At 45.1% G+C, this 19,496-nt stretch overlaps 1 protein-coding gene across 9 annotated transcripts in view; it reads left to right on the top strand.

The window, feature by feature from the left end:
* Window positions 1-19,496, top strand: part of Ptprm (protein tyrosine phosphatase, receptor type M) — a 699,101-nt gene that overhangs the window by 150,144 nt on the left and 529,461 nt on the right. For all 9 annotated transcript variants that reach the window (XM_013353950.2, XM_013353949.2, XM_013353948.2 and 6 more), the window contains exon 2: window positions 13,172-13,294. In XM_013353950.2, the coding sequence (XP_013209404.2) occupies window positions 13,172-13,294 (123 nt within the window). The remainder of the gene's footprint in view (window positions 1-13,171; window positions 13,295-19,496) is intronic.

Below are 19,496 nucleotides of genomic sequence, written 5' to 3'. Positions count from 1 at the left end.
TCTGCTGGGTCCCCCATGGGTTTTATTTTTTAATTTTCAGTTAGCCATAGAAGACAGTGAAGTAGAATGAGTTTCCTCACTGAGTGTCCCTGGTAAGAGAAACACGTCGCTGTCCTATAGTTTAAGGCATGTCTGTACTTTTTTAAACAACACCTCTGTAAGTTACAGGGCATGTAGGGGAAAAAAAAATCAAGATTAGTACTGCTTGATTTTTCCCTCCCAGCCTAAGGATTCTTTCTTTGTCAGTAGGGTATGCTATTGGAAAGTGGCGAGCATCCCCTCATGTTTCTCCGAACCCAGGATGGAGGGAGCATATTATTGATGTTTACAACTCGAGTTCCTCAAACGGGATGCAGCAGCTCCAGAGGGGACCAGTTGTCAGGGACTGCAGTGATGGACCAGGCATGACAGAGAGAGCTGCTCACTCTGGGAATGGTGCACGGTAGTCACAGCCCCCAGAGTACCACGTTTGATCACTGCCATTAATGTTCCAGAAGCTGAGCTGGCCTTCGAAGCTTCAGCTAGACATACTCACAGCTTGTTGAAGGTTTGCCATCCCTTAAGCCAAACCCAGTCAATGGTATATTGATGTACAACGGTTTAGTTTTCATCCACGTGTGTCCATATTAGGTTAGATACTGTTCAATCTGTGTGCCCCATATGGCCAGGACTCCGCTATGTACAGAGCGTAAGGCTACAAGCTGGGCTTCGTTGCATATGCCAGCATCCCAGCATGCAGGACACTCAGAGTCAGGGGCCAGTGTGGGCTTCATAATACTCTTTTACAAAAATACCAAGGCATTAAACAAAAGCAATGGGGAGAGAAAGGGTAGGGGGAGATCAAATGGAAATAGGATTTTAGAAGTTCTTGGAATGGTCTACCTTCATGTTCTGGGGATTGTAGTTGGAGCCCTAATTCAGCCATGCTAGTTCATACACTGGTGACCCCCAGAAGAGAGGACAGGCGACGTTTGCCTGCTTACTGGAGAGCTAGGAAGAGAATGGGTTAGTAGATTCTGCAGTAGTTTATACTCTATCTGCACATACATTTCACCCCGCCAGCGTTCTTAAAGGTGGATGGTGCTGCACACGGAAGGATGGGGCCGGGTCTTAAGTTGACAGGGCAGGAACTTACTAGTCTCATGGGTGCTGAGTACATTCCCCCCATTACACCCTGCTTCTATCTGTCAGTTGCCTTGCCCGAAGCCACAAGACTGGAACCCAGACCTCTTGCTTCCTGGCCCAGCTTGCTGCTCTCGGGTAGCCCTTTTGTATAGCTCACTGTAAACTGCATGCTACAATGTGCCTAGTTCAGTTGGTGAGTACTTAATTAGGACAGGAAAGACGCACTAGGTAGCTAATGGTCTCAGTTCACTACATTTGAGCAACCAGTGGGTCCTGGAAAATAACCCGTGGGAAGCTGATCCACTGCAGTTCTGTGCTCTGTGAGCCTTGCCCTCAGCAAGGTTTTGGATAGAATCTGTTTTCTAATTTTAAAAACTACGTAACAAAAGCATGGTCTTCAAAGCTTGCTCTCTTCAGGGCCTAAGGACCACTGACTAGTTTTCTGTCTCGCACACTTGAGAGATCATCTGACGTGTACTGCCAGCGTTCTTTGGTATGTTTCAAATCTAAAACACACCACAACTGGCTGCCTTTAAGCAGAGCTCCAGTGTGCTCCGTACAGTCTGTGTTTTCTGTTGACTTGTGCTGAGGTCTGCTAAATAGTAGCCTCGTTATGCAGATTCTTAGAATAGCAGGCCTGGGATATCTTCGCAGAGTCTTGCTTCCAGTTGCTGACTCTCTGCTTTCCTTTTCGTCTGGATCCTTCAGGACAGGAAGAACTTCAGGGTGGGCTTTTTGTTCTTTCTCTTGCCTCCTACGAAGTTTCTGCTTTGTGCCTTTTAACTCTCTATGTCTCTTTGGCTCTTTTCCTATCCGTCTCCAGTCTGTCCCCTCTTCTATGCCTTCTTTTCCTCCCCAGTGCCTGATGTTATGACAGATACCTAAGTCTTAGTTGGAATGGTGGGGCTGAGAGAGAGGGGGTGGTTAAGTGCCACCAATCACTTAACAAGGTAGGGACTCTAGAACAAGACTTCTTCCATTGTTGTGGCCCAGGTGTTTGTGTTCAGTGACTCGGGCCCAGGGGACGGCTTTCCTCCTGTCTTCTTTTCTGCCAAAGATAGAACACTGAGTCGATTATGTTCTTACCTTGGTCACAAAAACTCTTCCCACAATTCTAAGTATTTAATGAGAAACATGCATTTTCTGGGACTGGGGGTGATGGATACAGAGATGAATAGCAGAACATTGTTCTCTATTCCAGTGGCTTACAGTGTGGTAGGGCGAAAGCAAGGTCCCTGGAAGGCTGAGCTGCACTGGTGCACGAACCCCAGAATGTTCTCTTCTTTATAGCGGTGGTTGACAGGAAGGGACGGCAGATTTCATCTGTGAGATGACTTCAGCAGCAGGGACCTCAGAGAGGTGACTTCTTCTCTGGGATTTGAAGAATGAATAAGAATATCCAGACTAGACCTTGGGGTTGGCGTGTAGACTGTGTTCAGTCGATAGAAGGGTTATGTGTGCAAATGGGTGGGAGATGAGTACCATGGTCAATGGATGCAAATCAATGAATAGTCATAAATTGTTAGGTATGATAGAAAAGGAAGCTGGGGTAAAAATTATAAAAGAATCTAAAATGGTAGATGGAATAAACACCCCGGCCACCCCCCCCCCCAAACTAACAAAACTAACCATATGTGTTATGTAATAAAATTAAAATGTTTTCCTATGGGCAGTTAAGAGTCAGTGAATGAATAGAATATTAAGTATAGAGATGTATAAGATGTATTAAGGGAGTAGTTATGTTGGAGGGGGTCAAATCAAGGGGAGTCCCTGGCTGAGATCATATGATGGGAAAGGGGGGATGCGGGACTGATAAAGTCTTGGAGAAGTCATGTGGATCATCAAATGTCGAGCAGAGAGCTAAGTGAGCCAGTCGCCATAGACCATATAAAGAAACATCCATTCATTTTCTCTTCGAGATGCTGTGAACCACACATAGTAATGGGATCCAAGTGTTGATCATCTTGAATCGATGGCCACACTTGGGCATGTACCAAAATGTTTAACCTTCTCTGCTCCTGTGACTCTATAACTGTTATAGAGTCGGATGTCCTGTAGGGAATCGGCTCTCAGATTTTGTCATGGTCAGAATTATCCGTGATCCTTGATGGTACTTCAGAGCCAAAAGCAGCACACAGACATTTCAACAGTGACTTCAGGTCCCCTGGCATTGAAGGAGACAGCTGCTTCCTCAAATGAGCAAGCGTGCAATCAGGTGGCAGGAGGTTTTGACATACTTTAATAGAACCTAAGGTCTTTAGACTTGAGGACTGTCCTGAGGGTAGTGAAATGCCTCATTACGTCAAAGGCAGAAGATGAAGGAGCAGAGGTCAGTCAGGAGAAATGTGGAGTGGGGAAGAATGCCCGTTCATTTCTGTCATCCCTCAGTCTCAGGGGTCTGGAGCACCTGGCGTCTGGTTGACAGGCTTTGGGACCAAGTGCTCTGATTTTTCTGCTGCCTGCTTCCCTTTGCATCCTGGGATTGATTTATGGAAGCCATATGGACCCTTGATGTGAAGACTCGTTACCTCTTGAGTCCACGATAGTGAGAAAGACAGACCTAAAACTTCTTGAAACCCTCCTCCCTGATCCCAGTTCAGTGTATTCATCTGGACAGGTTACCCCATGTTTTATTAGCCATTCCCTTACTTCTAGGACTTTAGAATAAATGGTTTATTATACCAAGAGAATGCGTGCAATGGTGTGTTCTTTTTGCTTATAATTAGATTCTACCCAGTGAGTGTAATGTGTAGAGATAATGTTTCTTGAGGTTGCCTCATTTAGCAAGCATGATTGACTGGCTGAATTCAGGAGTTTATCTGCTGCTTCAGATGATAACTTACACTAGCAAAGTTTTCAAGAGAGATCTGTAAATCACAGCAAGCAGACAGGAGCGCTCCTGGGTGCGGATGGAGTCCTGCCTCCTATTAATTGCCCTCACTTGCCTTAGCATGACCGTTCCGTGCTTGCTGAGTGGTTCCGCTTAGGAGAAATATGACAGACAGATCAAGGCTATCATATCCAGGCATGAGAACAAGGGATTTAGCTCTTGGAGCCAGCCCTGATGTTTTATTGGCCTTCTTCATTTGTGAGGTGTTTTTGAATAAACTCTTAAGTATATGGAGAGCCGCAGTCACCAGAAGGCTTTGTTTGGACACCTTTTGAAGAATATAGTGTGTCTGGCTATTTGTGGCAGGAAATATTTGGGTTTTAACTTACAGATCCTTTTTTAGCAACACTTTAAAAGGTCAGTTGCATGTGTGCTGTTATGCTCGAAAATGTATAGTACTATGCAAACATAATTTATACATAACAGACACTGATGTAATGTTTTAAAGAAAACAATATCCCTCTTTTTAAGTGCTAGGGATGTACCCCATGCCTCCCTCAAGCTAAGTAAGCATTTTTACGATTGAACTATTCTCCAGTCCCCCAAAACAGGGTAATGTCTTCTTAAGCTATTTGAAAGTACCAATCTAGAGCAGACTTTTAAAAAATAGGCCAGTGATTAGATTATTCTGGGACCATTTGAAGAGCTGTAGATCCCTGAGGCTGGTCCCGGGAGTTTCTAGTTAAATGTGTTATTCTAGGAGATTGATTGTCAAACAATCCACATTAGAGTCACTCGAGGCTTGCTAAAGCCCAGGTAATTGGGGGGTCATAGTGTCTGATTGAGAAGTTGGGGGGCAGCCTGGAAGTTTGTGTTCCTTTCATGATCCTACCGCTGCAGCTGACCGTGGTCCCTGCTTGATAATCCCAGCCCATAGCGGGAGCCTGAAACACAGGTGACTTAAGGTATCATGTGACCAGTCCCGAGTCGGAGCTCGTCTCCTCTAGACCGGTTTCATTTATCAATCCTCTGTCTAAGGCGAAGGCAGAGAGCCCATTTCACAGCGTGGTGTCTGGAGTGTGGCGCATGGACAGGAGCGCAGGTGGAGTCCAGCCCAAGCACACAGGGACTTCTTGGGTACGGTTTAGTTCACCCCAGTGTCACCTCTGTTCGGAACATAGTGATGTCCTGGGAAACAGCTGCCAGCGATCACCCGGAGCAGAAACAGAAACGATGGCCCCTCCCATTCAAAACCAAAGATTTTAAAGATCAATAAGGAAAACAAAAAAGCCCGGAACCACTTGACTGCTTGCCGTCCAGCCTGTGTAAATATTAGGAATCCGTAGACTGATAGACGTTGAAGGCCGTGGTAAGGGTAATAAGGCATAGACACTTTAGAAAGGAGCTCATTTGCTTTGCAGCATGCAAAACAGATCCACGGGCAGGCGGCATGTTTTACAATAGAGCACCGCGTTCGCCGTTTAAATGCCTGGGCGCCGTGTAAACCGGCTTGCGAGATTGGATTATGTCAGAGAGCCTTTCTGTGATGCTCAGTGTCTGATCCACTCAACATCAGGGCACGCTCACAAAGTTTCAGAGGCCCCGTATACTTTTATTGGTCGGCAGACAATTAAATGTTGGTGTCGTCAGTGTGATTGAAACGAGGAAGGCTGAGGCTCTGGCGTGTGGGTAGAGGCCCTTTTTCTTTAACTTATGAGACAACTATGCCTGTTGGAGATCATTTCCTGCTTATCCTTTGAATTGTGTAGCTCCTAGCTGTTTGTCTTTCAGAGTTTTTAAGATTGAAATAAATGAGTAGAACCACCGGCGGTTTCATGTATTTTAGGAAAAGAGAAAACTGAACATTAATTCTTCGGGGAGCGGCGGGGGAGTATCTTAGCACTGTTTTTTGATCTGCTTTCTCCATGGAGAGACCCATTTAATATTTTTTTTTATGCATTTGATCAAGCCTGCCTTAAATGGGGTCATTCTGTATTTAGAACAAATGAGTAAAACGCTCTAGGAAGTCCCCCAAGGGCTATTGCAGCCTTCCACAGAGTAACCTTAAATGGAGCACAATCACAATCCTAAGAAAGACAGCTCAGGTCTGTATGCCAGTGCCACCCTTTCAAGGCAGAACAATGCAGGATGTCTGTTTATCTTACACGCGTGTGAAATGGACATTGGATCGTCCCCTGCTTGCTTCTTAGGAGCCTTAGCTGCTGCAGCTGGCTTGCAGTGCAGGCCATTAGCAATCAGTGTGGTATTGACCGGCTTCGGGGAGGTCTGTGAAAGGTGCCGGCCCAGGCTAGCATGAGATTCGCAGGTAGACCTTGGCTGAGCTCCTGGGCGTGAACCGAAAGTCCTGGGTAATTGAGTGAGCTGTTTGATCCCAATAAACTGCCATTTGTAAAGATAGGAGTGGTCAGGCCGGGTCCCGTCAGGAGGCAGACATAACGCGGGGGCTGGAGTGTGGGAAATCACATCGAAAGACCGCATGCGCTGTTGGAAGGAGTGTTCGGATGGCTAAGGGATGGCACAGTGCGGAGCAGCCGCATCCCAGCACGGACGTCAGCTGAGTCTTGCCAGGGCCAGTGGTTGAGGGGAGTCCTGGCAAGGCTGACCCTGCAGACCTGGGAGGAAACATATCCTGGAGAACCAGCTGTATAGGACGGGGTTTCACTGGGGCTCTCTGCAGAGGTCCCTGAGGTGGGGTTCTGGGACAAGCTGCTGTTGAAGACATCAGAACCAGAAAGGGTGCCTGTGTGGTGTGCTGAGGACCCTGCTTTTGTACCATGATGAAATGCTCCTTCTGCGCTTTTCCCACATCCTCCCCCAGAGGAAACTTGATCTTCCTTGCCAACGGAACAGGAAATGTAGGTGAAATGTCCAGACTAGTGGTCCTCAGCCTCCCTAAAGCTGCAGATCTTTAGTACAGTTTGGTGACCCCCAACCATAAAATTATTTTTGTTGCTACTTCATAGCGATAGTTTTACTACCGTTATGAATGCTAATGTAAATATCTGTGTTTTCCACCATCTTAGGCAGCCCCCGTGAAAGCGTCCTTTGACCCCAAATGGGCTCACAACCCATAGATTGAAAATCACTGACCTAGACAATTTAGAGACTTTGTAGAGCAAGCAGTGTTAAGGGGAGTTAAAGCTGGTAACTGGCATAGGAATTTAAAAACTATTGGTGCTTGCCTTAGGGTTAAAAATATAATTAGAGGAGATAAACCTACAACTATTATTTTATGTTATAAAACGAGTTCTTTGAATATATTGACATACTGATGTATAATAGACTCACACTGGGTTTGAGGAATAGACAAAATTATAAGAATATTGATCTTAGAGAATGTAGCTGGCATTGGTCCACTGAAGGAATTGGTACCTGTGACTAGCAGAGGATTCTGGGGATCAGAGGCTGCTCTCTGGTCAGCTTAAAAGAACTCTCACAAGCCGGGCGGTGGTGGCTCACACCTTTAATCCCAGGACTCGGGAGGCAGAGGCAGGCGGATCTCTGAGAGTTCGAGGCCAGCCTGGTCTACAAGAGCTAGTTCCAGGACAGGCTCCAAAACCACAGAGAAACCCTGTCTCGAAAAACCAAAAGAAAAAAAAAAGAACTCTCACATACTGAGTATCAACTTTAAACTTTAGCCTGAACAATCGGTTCCAGGGAGTGGCCTCTTCTCCCAAACCTTAGAGACTTTTGGTAGCAGCTTTAGAAACCCTCTGGGATGAAGTTGGGAGTCCTGGCTCTTCACAAAGCCGAGGAGATTGGGGTGGAAGTGATCCCTGTGTAGCAACAGAGAATCATTTGGTGTATAAAATGTGTGTAAACATGAACTGGATCGGGATGGCGTGACGGCTGAATACAGTCAAAAAACATTTATTTTTAGATTTATTTTTGTATGTGTACCACTTTTGTGTGGGTGCCCACAGAGCTCAGAAGAGGGCATCAGATCGATCCCTATGACCTGAAGTTACAGGTTGGTTGTGAGCTCCCAGGTGGATGCCGGGAACTGAACTTGGGTCCTCTGGAGAAGCAGCAGACACACTCTTAACTGCCTGAGCAACCTCTCCAGACCCAGGAAGTCAATAAATTAATAATTCTCACATGTGTGATTGAGGCATATTTGTGCATTCCTTCACCGCCACGTGCATGTGGAGGTCAGAGGGACCTTTGTGCAGTCAGTTCTCTCCATCTGCCTTTATTTGGGGTCCAGGGATTGAAACTGGGTTGCCTGGCTTGCACTGCAAACTCCTTTATAACCCAGACCCATCTTGCAAGCCCTCCAGAAATGCCTCTGGCTACAACCCCATCAATTTGTTTTGGCCCTGTTGTCTGTTCAGGTCCGACTATGCAGATGGATTTGAAACCTTCTGAATTTCTCTTTGGAGTACGAGTTGGCCACCTTCTTTATACCTTATAGGGTAATTATTTCATATTACTGTTGGCAAAATGGGCCATTTGTGCTACCCCAGAGAAAGAGGCGAGATAAAGTCCCTCCGGTATACAAATGTCAGTGTTTTATTTTTATAAATCATGAGTGACCTTTATAGGCAACTAGGCTTGCTACCTAATTATTGCCAGAGCTAAAGAATGTTGGAGAGCCACAATTTGTAGAGAGTTCATTAACATTTCACCGGCTTCTAGTTTTCAGCCCTAATAAAAAGGGTAAAGATAGCGAGCCACATGGTCAAGTTTGCCGCTGCCTCATCTTGAGGTCTTCCTGAGTCAGGCTCAGTGGTGTTAGGGGTTGAATTAAGGTAGTTTTCATTGCTTGAAGAGATATTCCTTTATATTTATTTTTTTTAATTTTCTGATAAAATTATTGGAGACCAATTCTGTACTGAATTTGAGGGAATGTATTGAATCCCCCCCCCCCCCCCCACACACACACATCACACTTTTTGATTTTTTGAGACAGAATTTCTCTGTGTAGCCCAGGCTGTCTGTAATTTACTCTGTAGGGTGGGTGGCCTCAAACCTAGAGATTCCCTTTCCCCTGTCTCCCAAATTCTGGTATTAAAGGCGTGTGACATTATGACAAGCTAAAAAGTACATTTTGTAGGATTTTATTTGCATAAGTGTTTTGCCTACATGTATGGCTGTGCACCACATGTGTGAAGTGCCTGCAGAAGCCAGAAGAGGGCATCAGATGCCCTGGAACTAGACTTACAGACAGTTCTAAGAGTGCTGGGAATCAAACTCAGGCCCTCTGCAAGGGCCACAAATGCTATTAACCTCTGCGCCACTCCCCAGCCTTCATTTCCCGTTCTTAGTCTTTAAATGCTGAGGTGCTTGTTGTGTTCCCGCTGCAGTGAATGTTGGGTTGGCTACAGGGCAGGTAGAATATTGCTCTCCAGTCAGTTCCTCTTTTTCCTGGCTTTCAGATGCCAGTTGTTTTTATTTTTAAGGTCGATGTGCGTGCGTGTGTACGTGTGTGCATGTGTGTGTTTGTGTGGTATGGGTGTGTGCACAGGAAAGCAGGTTCCACAGAAGCTGAAGAAGGCTCTGAATCAAGAAGTCTTGGACCTAGAGTTATGGTTGACTGTGAGCTGCCTTGTATGGGTGCTGGGATGAGGATGCAGGGTTTCTGGAAGAGCAGTGCATGATCTTAAAGACTCAGTCATCCCTCCAGACTCAAGATACCTCTTCTTTCACTCTGCTGAATTCATGAAAAACAAAACAAACAAACAACTCCCCCCCCCCCAAAAAAAAACCAAACAGAAAATCTGGGGGCTTGACCCTGTGGCTTGGTTTTTTTTTTGTTGTTGTTGGTTTGTTGGTTGGTTTTGGGGTTTTTTGCATCAGTAAAAAACTGAATTAGGACCAAAAATTTAATTGTTCTCTCTGTAATTGGTTGCCTTTCCTCTCTCCTCCCCTCCCCTCCCCTCCCTTCCACCTCTCCTCTGCCCTCTCCCAAGGCTGACCTCAGACTTGCTATGCATACCAAGTTGACTTTTCCCTTGTAGCCTTCTCTGTCTCAGCCTTCTGAGAACTGAGACTTGTTTACTTCGGTTCTGACATCATTTCCCTTTTCCTATTCAATTTCAAGAAATCATCTTTGCTGTCGCAGGGTCTCACAAAGAGTAGCATGCGGGGTGACATGTCTTTAGGCAACAGGAAGTGCCCAGAGGATCCTGTCTTTAAGGGGTTTGGCTGTTGGGCATCATCTCAGAAGGAGATGTGTTTTCCCTTGATGCTTCCTTTCACGTGACCAGAGCCGCACTGTGACTGGGTACCTCTCTCCTCATGCTGACATCACCTTGATTTTCCTGCTTTCCCCTCTCCTGTATCCATCCACTTCAGCATCGGGTTAGAAGATGAGATCCTAAACCAGCCTCCGGGTGTGTCGTGCACACTCCTCCGGTTGTGTCGTGCACACTCCTCCGGTTGTGTCGTTCACACTCCTCCTGGTGTGTTGTGCACACTCCTCCGGTTGTGTCATGCACACTCCTCCTGGTGTGTCATACACACTCCTCTTGTCCCTCCTATTTAAGACTGTCATCGAAGAGATGGTCAGCATGGCATCTGGGTTTTCTCGAGGCGGCATCCCTTTACATCACCATGGATGCTGGCTTCCTTTTCTTTACTCTTATTTGTGCCACTGCTGTTTGTTTTCCTTCAGGCTGAAACTGTTCTCCATGTCCCAACTATAACTTGTAACACATAGTCTTTGAACACCTCAACGACATTTGCATCGGGTGCTGGACAGATCCGCTTTTCCTCAGAACTTCTTAAAACTCAGAAAGGGGAACACATTCACGGTCTTCGGCTGTCAGACTGAACTTTGAGTTTAATTCTGTTCCTTTGAGAATGAGCTTTGTGTTCTGTTCCCAGGGGACGGGTAGTTGGGACTATAAGAACTGAAAGTGTTCCAGAGGACAGTGACTGATTTGACCCTTGTGCCTCGAGCTGCCAACGACTAAGATGTGCCCAAGAGAGAAGCTGTCTGGGACAACCTGGGGTTTCTTGAATCCCTCCAGTGTGACATTTTCCAGTGCATGCAGGCAGATTGGACAGAGTACTCATCCTGTCTACTGATATAGATGGAGTAGCCCTTTTCCAAAATGCTAGGGACCAGAAATGGTTTGGGTTTAGGTGAGGCTTTGGAAATCCTTGGGTGTATAAGATGGGTATATCTGGGGTCTGTGACTGGGCTGTAAACACAATTCATTGGTTCCTTATAGGGCTGTACACATGGCCTGATGAATTTTGCATTTTTATTGTGCTCTGGCATTTTGATCTTGACCCATTACCACCTGAAACTCGGTGTGAAGTATCTGAGCTTGTTGAACTCTGCAAGTGAGCAAAGAGTTTCAAACCCAAGAGCATTTTGGATTCTGTGAGTAATAATTATGATAATTCTGTAATGCAAAGCTAGGCAGGATAACTAAATCCCAAGTGATGGGGTCGGGACTGTCAAGGCTGTCCACGCTCTCGAGTGTTGCGCTGAAAAGAAAGTGGATTTAGGAAAGATAAGTGGGCAGTACTGTGAATTCAGATTACACACACGTGCGCATGCACACACACACACACACAAACACCCCTCACAAAAGCAAAAACATCTGATGGCAGGTGTGGAAAGACACAGATTTTTCACCTTACACACACACACAAACACCCCTCACAAAAGCAAAAACATCTAATGGCAGGTGTGGAAAGACACGGATTTTTCACCTTAGGATGGACCCGTGCCCTTGCCCAAGCTGTTGTTACGGTCAAGGGCAGGAGTCCTGTGGATTCAGGCTGCAGCACAGAGTGCCATTCTTCGGGACAAGTGTTCAGAGAACATCTGCCAGGGTGGTGACAGGTCTGCAAAGCTCACAGGAGGAACTGGGGAGGGCAGAGCACGTGTTGCCTGGGAAAGCTAAGACCTGGAACACGACAGCTTCTTTCACACCATCAGTTCTCCTGTGCAGGAGCTATGTGTTCAACTGTTGCCTTGTGGGGGTGAAGGGGAGATAAATGGGTGCACATTTCAGGAGGCAGAGTGGAGCCAGGAACTAAGAATGTTCTGGGGATTTTCTACATACATGATGTTCAGTTTCTCATGTCTTCAGAGGTTACCTGACTGTTGAGGATGACATAGGACCACTTTAGGTTTGGGGGTAAAAGTTAGGTCAGGTGACCTAAAATTCCATTTTCTCTCTACTTTATAATTGCTGTTTTCCTTGCCTTCTGCATCTAGGGTGTACCTGGCAGGTATAGTACAATAATAGTCCTAAAATTGTATCTCCTTGTCATGAATCGTCACTTTGTACCAACTGCCAGCAATTATAATTAATATTTGGAATTAATAGGATTTACTTATTATGGTACCAGTTATGTAATATATACTATTTACTATTTAGTGGGTGGCAGTATTTTTATAATCGTTGCTGTGATCAGTGTCATTCATTATTCACTGTCCCCCTGTGAATAATTTGGACGAAGACTGTAAGCATTTCAACATAGCGGACCTCTAAGAGCCTGTAGGGTGGGACTGAAGGTCATCGATGTGCTGAACGGCGTTGGTCCTGATGCAACTGAGCATATGTGTACTGAAGTTTCTATTTTTTTTTATTTAGATAGCTTCATTCATTGAACCCAAACTAAGCAGATGTTCTCCACATGTGTAGCCTTGAAATTTCTGCCACTAAGACTTGTGTGGAGTATAAAAGTGACTTCATAGTCTACTTTGGTCGTGAGACCTCCCATTTCTTAAACCATAAGCTGAAACTTGCTCCTGCATAGGAAGGGTATTTTGAAAAATATTTGGCAGGCCATGCTCCTCATTTGTGGGATGCCTGGTCCTCTATTGTGAAGCCAGTGTTTTAGTGAAAACATTTCTCTCTTTAATATTTTTGAACAAACTGTAATTCTCTATTGAAAACATGTTGAGTTCTCGAGGGAATTCTTCTCAAGTTTTGAATGCGAGATGGATTTTCTTAGTTTAGTATTCAGCCGGAAAATGTGAATTTTAGATTTCCTTATTTCGGTATCTTCTACCAGTATTCGGCCCCTTTTAGAGAGTAATGGATGTGTCTGTATTGCTAAGGCATGGGTAATACTCAGGAGTATTTGGCAAGATTATGAAAGGGGTCAGATCCACGGGTCCCAAGCAAAACTGTCAAATCAGACTTAGCTTGGTGTCTTCCTGGTGCATCTCGGATCAGTTCAGACTCCTGGCTGTGACTGACGTCGCCTCTCTTTCTCCCGCCGTAGGTGGCTGCCTCTTTGATGAGCCGTACAGCACATGCGGGTATAGTCAAGCGGATGATGATGACTTCAACTGGGAGCAGGTGAACACCTTGACCAAGCCGACGTCTGATCCGTGGATGCCTTCAGGTTTGCTCTCGCTGCTCAGTCTTCTTTCGGAAATAGGGGCATCTGGAGAGAGTTCATAATCCAAGAACGCCGTCTACTGGGTATCAGTTGAAGGCCAACGCACGTTGTTCTTTGTGTGCTGTGCTCAGTGGCTGAGTAGCTGGGGAGGGTAGTGTAACTAAGAGGTCTGATTTCAGGAATTTAACCTTGCATCTCTTCCTCTAAAGACGAGTTGTGTTTTGCCCTCTGAAGCATTGGGCATGCGTTAGCTGATTAGTTGACATTGTCCAAGCAGGTGACCCTTTCTCTAGCAGCAGATATGGGGAACGGTTGGATGTCTGTTCTAGCAAACACGTGTTGAGGGTGGGATTCTAGTTGTAGAATACAAACAGCATGATTTCCACCTACCACACATTCCAGGCCTTGAAGGGAACCTCCTTTCTCAGCCTCAGGCCGAGGGGCTCTTGTGTACCCGGGAAATGAGGATCTTGGGAGCATTCGGAAGGGGCATGGGTGTGTTGTGCTGTTTTCTTCCTCTACAGAGGAGTGGTTAGTGAATTTCATGCTAACTAGTAATACTTACCTTCCTGAGGATCAGTGAGACTTTTTTTTTTTGAAGGCAGAGTAGAAAGATGATGATTGATCTAATCACAGCAGAGCCTCTTTCGTGGGGTCCCTCTTTTCAGGCTGTGACCTTGGCAGTCCTTTTAAAGTCTTAGATTTGCAGATTCATTATTGAAAATGGGCTGATGAATGTTACCATTTAGTATTCAAACTGCTCAAAACATATGATTGAGATTTGGGCTTCAGATAAAACACATTTTTGTACTTGTTCATGAATATAAAACTTTTCATTAATGTGCCTACATGCAGCGGTAATTAGAATTTGCAGGTAATCTCTTAAAGGCAGCTTCAAAGCGTGAGACAGAATCTAATGTTGTTCTTAATAAGTTTTATCAATTATGATGCCCAACCTGGACTTTCCTCTCCTTCTCACATTTAATTCCTTATCATTTCAAGTCAAGAATCCCAATGTTCTTAACACCGTGGCTTTGCCAGGCTTCCAAATCTTCACAAGTCTTGTTTGGGTTCCCAGATCCCTTTCTCCTTTGCTGCCTTTCCCTTTTTCTCAAGTGTGCCTGCCTTTCCATACTGCTTCTGGAGTTAGTGGGCTACTCTTAGTTGGTTTGCTCCACTCCAGAGCCCTTTTTAGCTGTGATTGACAGATAAGAACATGACTTTGTCCTTGCTGCATTGTTCCTCCCCAAGCAGTGTTCTTGCCCTGAAATCCTTTGAGTCTTTCTCTGACATCTCCCCAGGTTTTCATTGATTTTCAGAAAAGCTGAGGTGGGCGAGAGCTAGACCAGGTAGATGTGTCCATGCAAGCACAGACATGGCTGATGTCATGTCTGTCTTCTCATTTGATGAAGTCTGTACCTCTCTGTGTGCGTGAATGACACTAAAGATGGGAACCAGGGACACTTGCATGTTAGGCAAGTGTTCCATCTACCACTGAGTTACACCCTGAGCCCCCAGTTTGTAATTTTTTGAATTAGATATCTTTTATTACTGTGACCCCTTATATTGAAAGATTTTTTTTCCAATTTGGAAAAAAAATTCTTTTTAAAAGAAGCCCAAATACTGCAGAATTCTTCCCTTCAGCCTGTGCTGATTTTATCTGAGTTCTAAGATAAGCAACTCACTTGATGAAAAGAGGCTTGCCACCAAGCCTGATGACCTGAGTTCGATACCCAGAGCCATAGGATAGAAGGAGAGAACCAATATTGTCCTTGTATCTCTCATCGTAGGAACCAAACCCAAATCTACAAGTGTGTGTGCGTGCTTGTGCGCATACACACACACACACACACACACACACACACAGTCCCATACATGTCATACACAATAATAAATATGTAAATACAAGAACAAAAACTATTAAAATCCTTACGGTCAATGGATGGCAGAGAGATCCATATGGCTTTTGGGGGTATATTGTTTATGTCTTTATTTAATAAGAGTATTGGATTTGTTCTCACGTGTGTGCTACTTGGCCTGCTACATATAGGCTGGTGCTGTATCCATTCAGATAAAACAGTCACCCTACTGGCCAAATCCAGCCCCCTGCCTGCTTTGATATGGCTAGCAAGCTAGGAGTGGTGTCTCCATTTTTAAGTGATTGGGATTGAAAACTTTTAGTATTTTGTGAGATGAGAATGTCAAATGTCCGTCCCATGGAATTTTATCGGCACGCACCCCTGGCCATTCAGATGAGCAGTGTCCCGTAGTGTAAGCTGTGCAGTGTCCTCGCTGGCTGGGACAGAGACTTGGTGGTGTGCAGAGACACAGCCTTCATGCTGACCGTTCCTGGGGAAGTGGGCACTCCCATGAGAGCCTGGTTGGTATCAGCCTTTAGCTGAGTGTTGTTAGGGATCTTGGCTTATGGTTTTTCTTTTTCTTTCTGTACTCACATTCTAATTATTAACCAGAAGAATTTTTTCACATTTCTTTTCACTTCCTGTTTATGTGGGTTTCTGATCGTTGTCTTGTCTCTCTCCTTCATCGTCGAGTGCTGATTACACTAGTCTGGGTTGCACTACTGTGATTCTTGTTAGCAAATAGCCCATCAAAGTGAGTTTCGCAATGATTCAATCCTAAAATGTTGGCCAGTTTTCGTCTTTTATTTATTTTATTCTGTCCTGTCTGGAGCCAGAGGTGGGATTTGCCCCTTGGTACGTTGGAGGCTATTTATAACTGCATTACAAAAACTCACCACAGTCTGAAGCTTTGTCCACGCTGACTTGATCACTCCTCTGAGCTGAGTGTGTGTAGCTCTAGAACTGCATGTTTAAGACAAATGAATGCCAAATATCGCATAACTTTGTGTATTTGAACTCTGTGCTTCTGTAGTATGCCCTGTGCCGCAATGGTTTTCTTCAGGGCGCAATGAAAGTAAAACCGAGCTTCTTTCATTGTGAAGTGCATGTCTTGTTTCTTAGGCAATGATTGTCTTCATGAGCACTGGGGGGCGGGGGGAGACTTTTAGTTTTTACCATAAGGATTGCTGCTCTGAGCATGGGAACTTGGAGCCAAATCAGAATAGGAGTCTGACGGAATTGGTTAGCCCCTGACAGACCACATCATGTCCTGCGAGTGTCACACAGGCAATTGCTCTAAGTGTTTCATGACCATGTACCATGTACCTGCAGGACAGTGTTCCATGTTTTTTCTGCATTTTCCTCCTGTATGATACTTAGTACTCTAGTTCTAAATGGTGGATACTTACTTAATTTCAGTACTTTTTTTTTTTTGCAGTACTGGGGAGTGAACTTCAGGTCTTACTCATGCTAGGCAAATGTTCTACCCATGAGCTATATTTTGGACAAGTTTTTTCCTTTTGTTTTGAAACTAGGTCTCAGTAAACTATTCGAGCTGACCTTGAACTCACTCTGCAGCTCCATGTAAAGCCTGAACTTTGATCCCCCTGCCTCAGCATCCTCAGGAGGCCTGTACTATGAGGCTAGTCTTTAATAAAGATTGACATTGAAGACACTTAAGAGATGACTCAGTGGTTAACAGCATGTGCTACCCTTGCAGAGGACCTGGGTTTCGTCTCCAGCACCTTTTGGTAGTATTCACAGCTGCCTATCCCTCAAGCTCCAGAGGATGGATCTGATACTCACTTTTGACCTTCACTGATGCATGCAATCAAACCTCAGAAGCAAGCACATGCGTGCGCACACGCACACATACACACACACGTTTAAGATATTATATTTCTAAAAGCATATTATGAAATAAACTTGGACCCTATTTCAGGGGTAGGTAGCCCCATTCCTGCTTCTCTGTGAGCGAGCATGGCTTTCCATGCTTGTCTTAGCTTTACATGTTTGGGGTGATATTGTGACTTCTCTGCAGGGAGGTCCAGTGACTAAGGACTAATTCCTGGCCACGTTGTCCAACTGAAGGCAGGAGACAGAGCGCCTGGCAGAGCAGCGATAGACACTCTTGGTGCCATGACCCAGAAAATGGAAAAATGGCCATGTGTGTGTGTATTTAGCATCAGCTGTGCATTGGGGAGGATGGCAGGCTGGCAGGGTAATTGACGTTTTCTCTTTGGGCACACTTACCAGGCATGTTTTGCACGTGCTGGGGATGGCCTCCCTGTTTCTTTGCACTCTGAGCCCCCTGTGGTGTTCTGGGAGTAAAGAAGAGAACAGCTGTGGTCTTGTAAAGGCCGACTTTCCTCTTAAGTCACGGTGTGGACAACAGTAAGAAATATTTTTTTTTTGTCAGAAAATATTCAAACGTTTGTTTAGTTGTCTCATTGATTCTTGAATCAGCTGCCCCTTTATACAGTGTTGATTTAACACCTGCCACATGCTAGGCATTGTTGCTGATGCCCAGGAATCCTCCCTGTGTGAGAGATGTTCTCCCAGAGTTTCCTTATGGTCTAGATGGGTCAAAGGCCAGATGCTGTAAAGTGTGTTTGCTCTTGTCTAGCCGTGAGGTGGTAAATATTTAAATGCTGATGTCACATTCAGTTCATCCAACTTAGCACTCAGCGGTAGGAGGCTGGGAGGCTGGGCTCAGCTTTCCTGTACATTTGGCCCCTTAAACAAAACAGAACAGATGACAGGAAAGGGAGAAGAGGGTCTGAATCACAGGTGAGTGACTGTGTTCACTGATCAGCCTGTCTCTGAGACAGCATTAGCTCAGACGGAAAGATGACACTAGCAGTTGACATGTGTGTCCTCCTAGCTCTGCCATTGACCCTTGGGATGGCCCCAAGAGACTGGCTGGCAGTGTCCATGCTTTTCACCCCAGGAAACAGGAGTTCTGAGAAGTAGAGCCTGTGGGAAGAACAGCCTTCAGTTTTGCTTTTCTGACTGTCCTTGGATGCCCTTGTAAGGGCAAGTATGCTGTGAGGTTCTTGGTGTTCAATCTCGGTGGCATTGCTAGCACCTTTGAATGGTCATGAAGGCTGCCTTCTAGGGGGCCGCCTGCACACCCTGCAAGGACCGGCCACTGCCCTGTCCCTTCATAAGACTTAAGTTCTTATGCTCTTGGTTTTATAATGTCCTCATGTAATACGATCAGCCTGCTGTATCTTTGGGCTCCATGTTCGTGGGTTCAACGCACCACAGACAAACGGTGTTCAGAAAGAACTCTCTCTGCCCTCCCCACTGCCCTTTTTCTCCCTGATTTTAGTATGACTGCATCGCTTTGCTTGCCCTAAACTAGCTAATGCCAACTTCCTGCTGTCTTTTGTAAATGACACAAAGTGAAGAATAGGACTCAAATATGCTTGCGAACTTTTTTAATAGATTTAAAAGGTCTTAAAGAGGTCTTTGAGAATAGTGACGCTTTGTTAGCGTGGTAGTTAAGAGTTGGGGTAAATACTTCATCACCCACAGACTGTGTTTTCAGTTTTAACTTTATCATAAAACATGTGATTGTGTGGGCCTTGGATTTGGGATTATTTTAGTTGGGTCTGGATATTTTGGTCACTTCACTTAAGACATGAAAAAGGTTTTGTTTGTCCTTGACTGTCCCATTTATGTCTTCCTTCCTGTGGCTTCCAAAGGCATTCTTCCTCCCTCATGGAATCCTCCCCAGGAGGGAATTAGGATGGGTTTCCTCTGTGAAGTGTGAGCAGTGAGGTGCAGGGACCAGGGCCATATCCTGTCAGCTGTTTCTGAGTCAACAGAATCTAGAGGAACAGTTAGAGATGACAGTGAACACAATCAGGCAGTTGAGATCGGGGACCTGTGGGGACCTCCTGGTTCTGGGAGCCTCATTTCCATGTGGTGTGATGGTGGTCCCTCCAGGACAGCCCTACTGGCTGTGGAAGGAGGTGTGTCTAACTCTAACAGCTCAGGCTAGATGAGGTTTCTGGATATGCCTGCAGGCAGTGGCTCATATGTCTCATTAATTAGAGGAGAAATAAGAGTTGCTTAGTTCTTCAATTATGCATGATTTGGATTTATGCCCAACTAAAAATTATGATAAAATATAAAAGGCATCAAATTAACCATTTTGACCATTTAAAAAATTCTTTTTTTTTTTTTTTTAATATTGTATTTTATCATTTCTTCCTTCCCTTTCCTTCCTTCAAACCTTTTCACATAGGAGGAGGGGCTAGTTCTCTTTCAAATTCTTGGCCTCTTTTTTCACTAATTATTGTTGTTGTTGGGTAGTCCTAGTGCTGCTGCTGGTGGTG

Source organism: Microtus ochrogaster, unplaced genomic scaffold (assembly GCF_000317375.1).
Source record: "Microtus ochrogaster isolate Prairie Vole_2 unplaced genomic scaffold, MicOch1.0 UNK20, whole genome shotgun sequence".
Classification (NCBI taxonomy): domain Eukaryota; kingdom Metazoa; phylum Chordata; class Mammalia; order Rodentia; family Cricetidae; genus Microtus; species Microtus ochrogaster.
The sequence above is the reverse complement of the archived record's forward strand: the minus strand, read 5'-3'. Positions and strand labels throughout refer to the sequence as shown.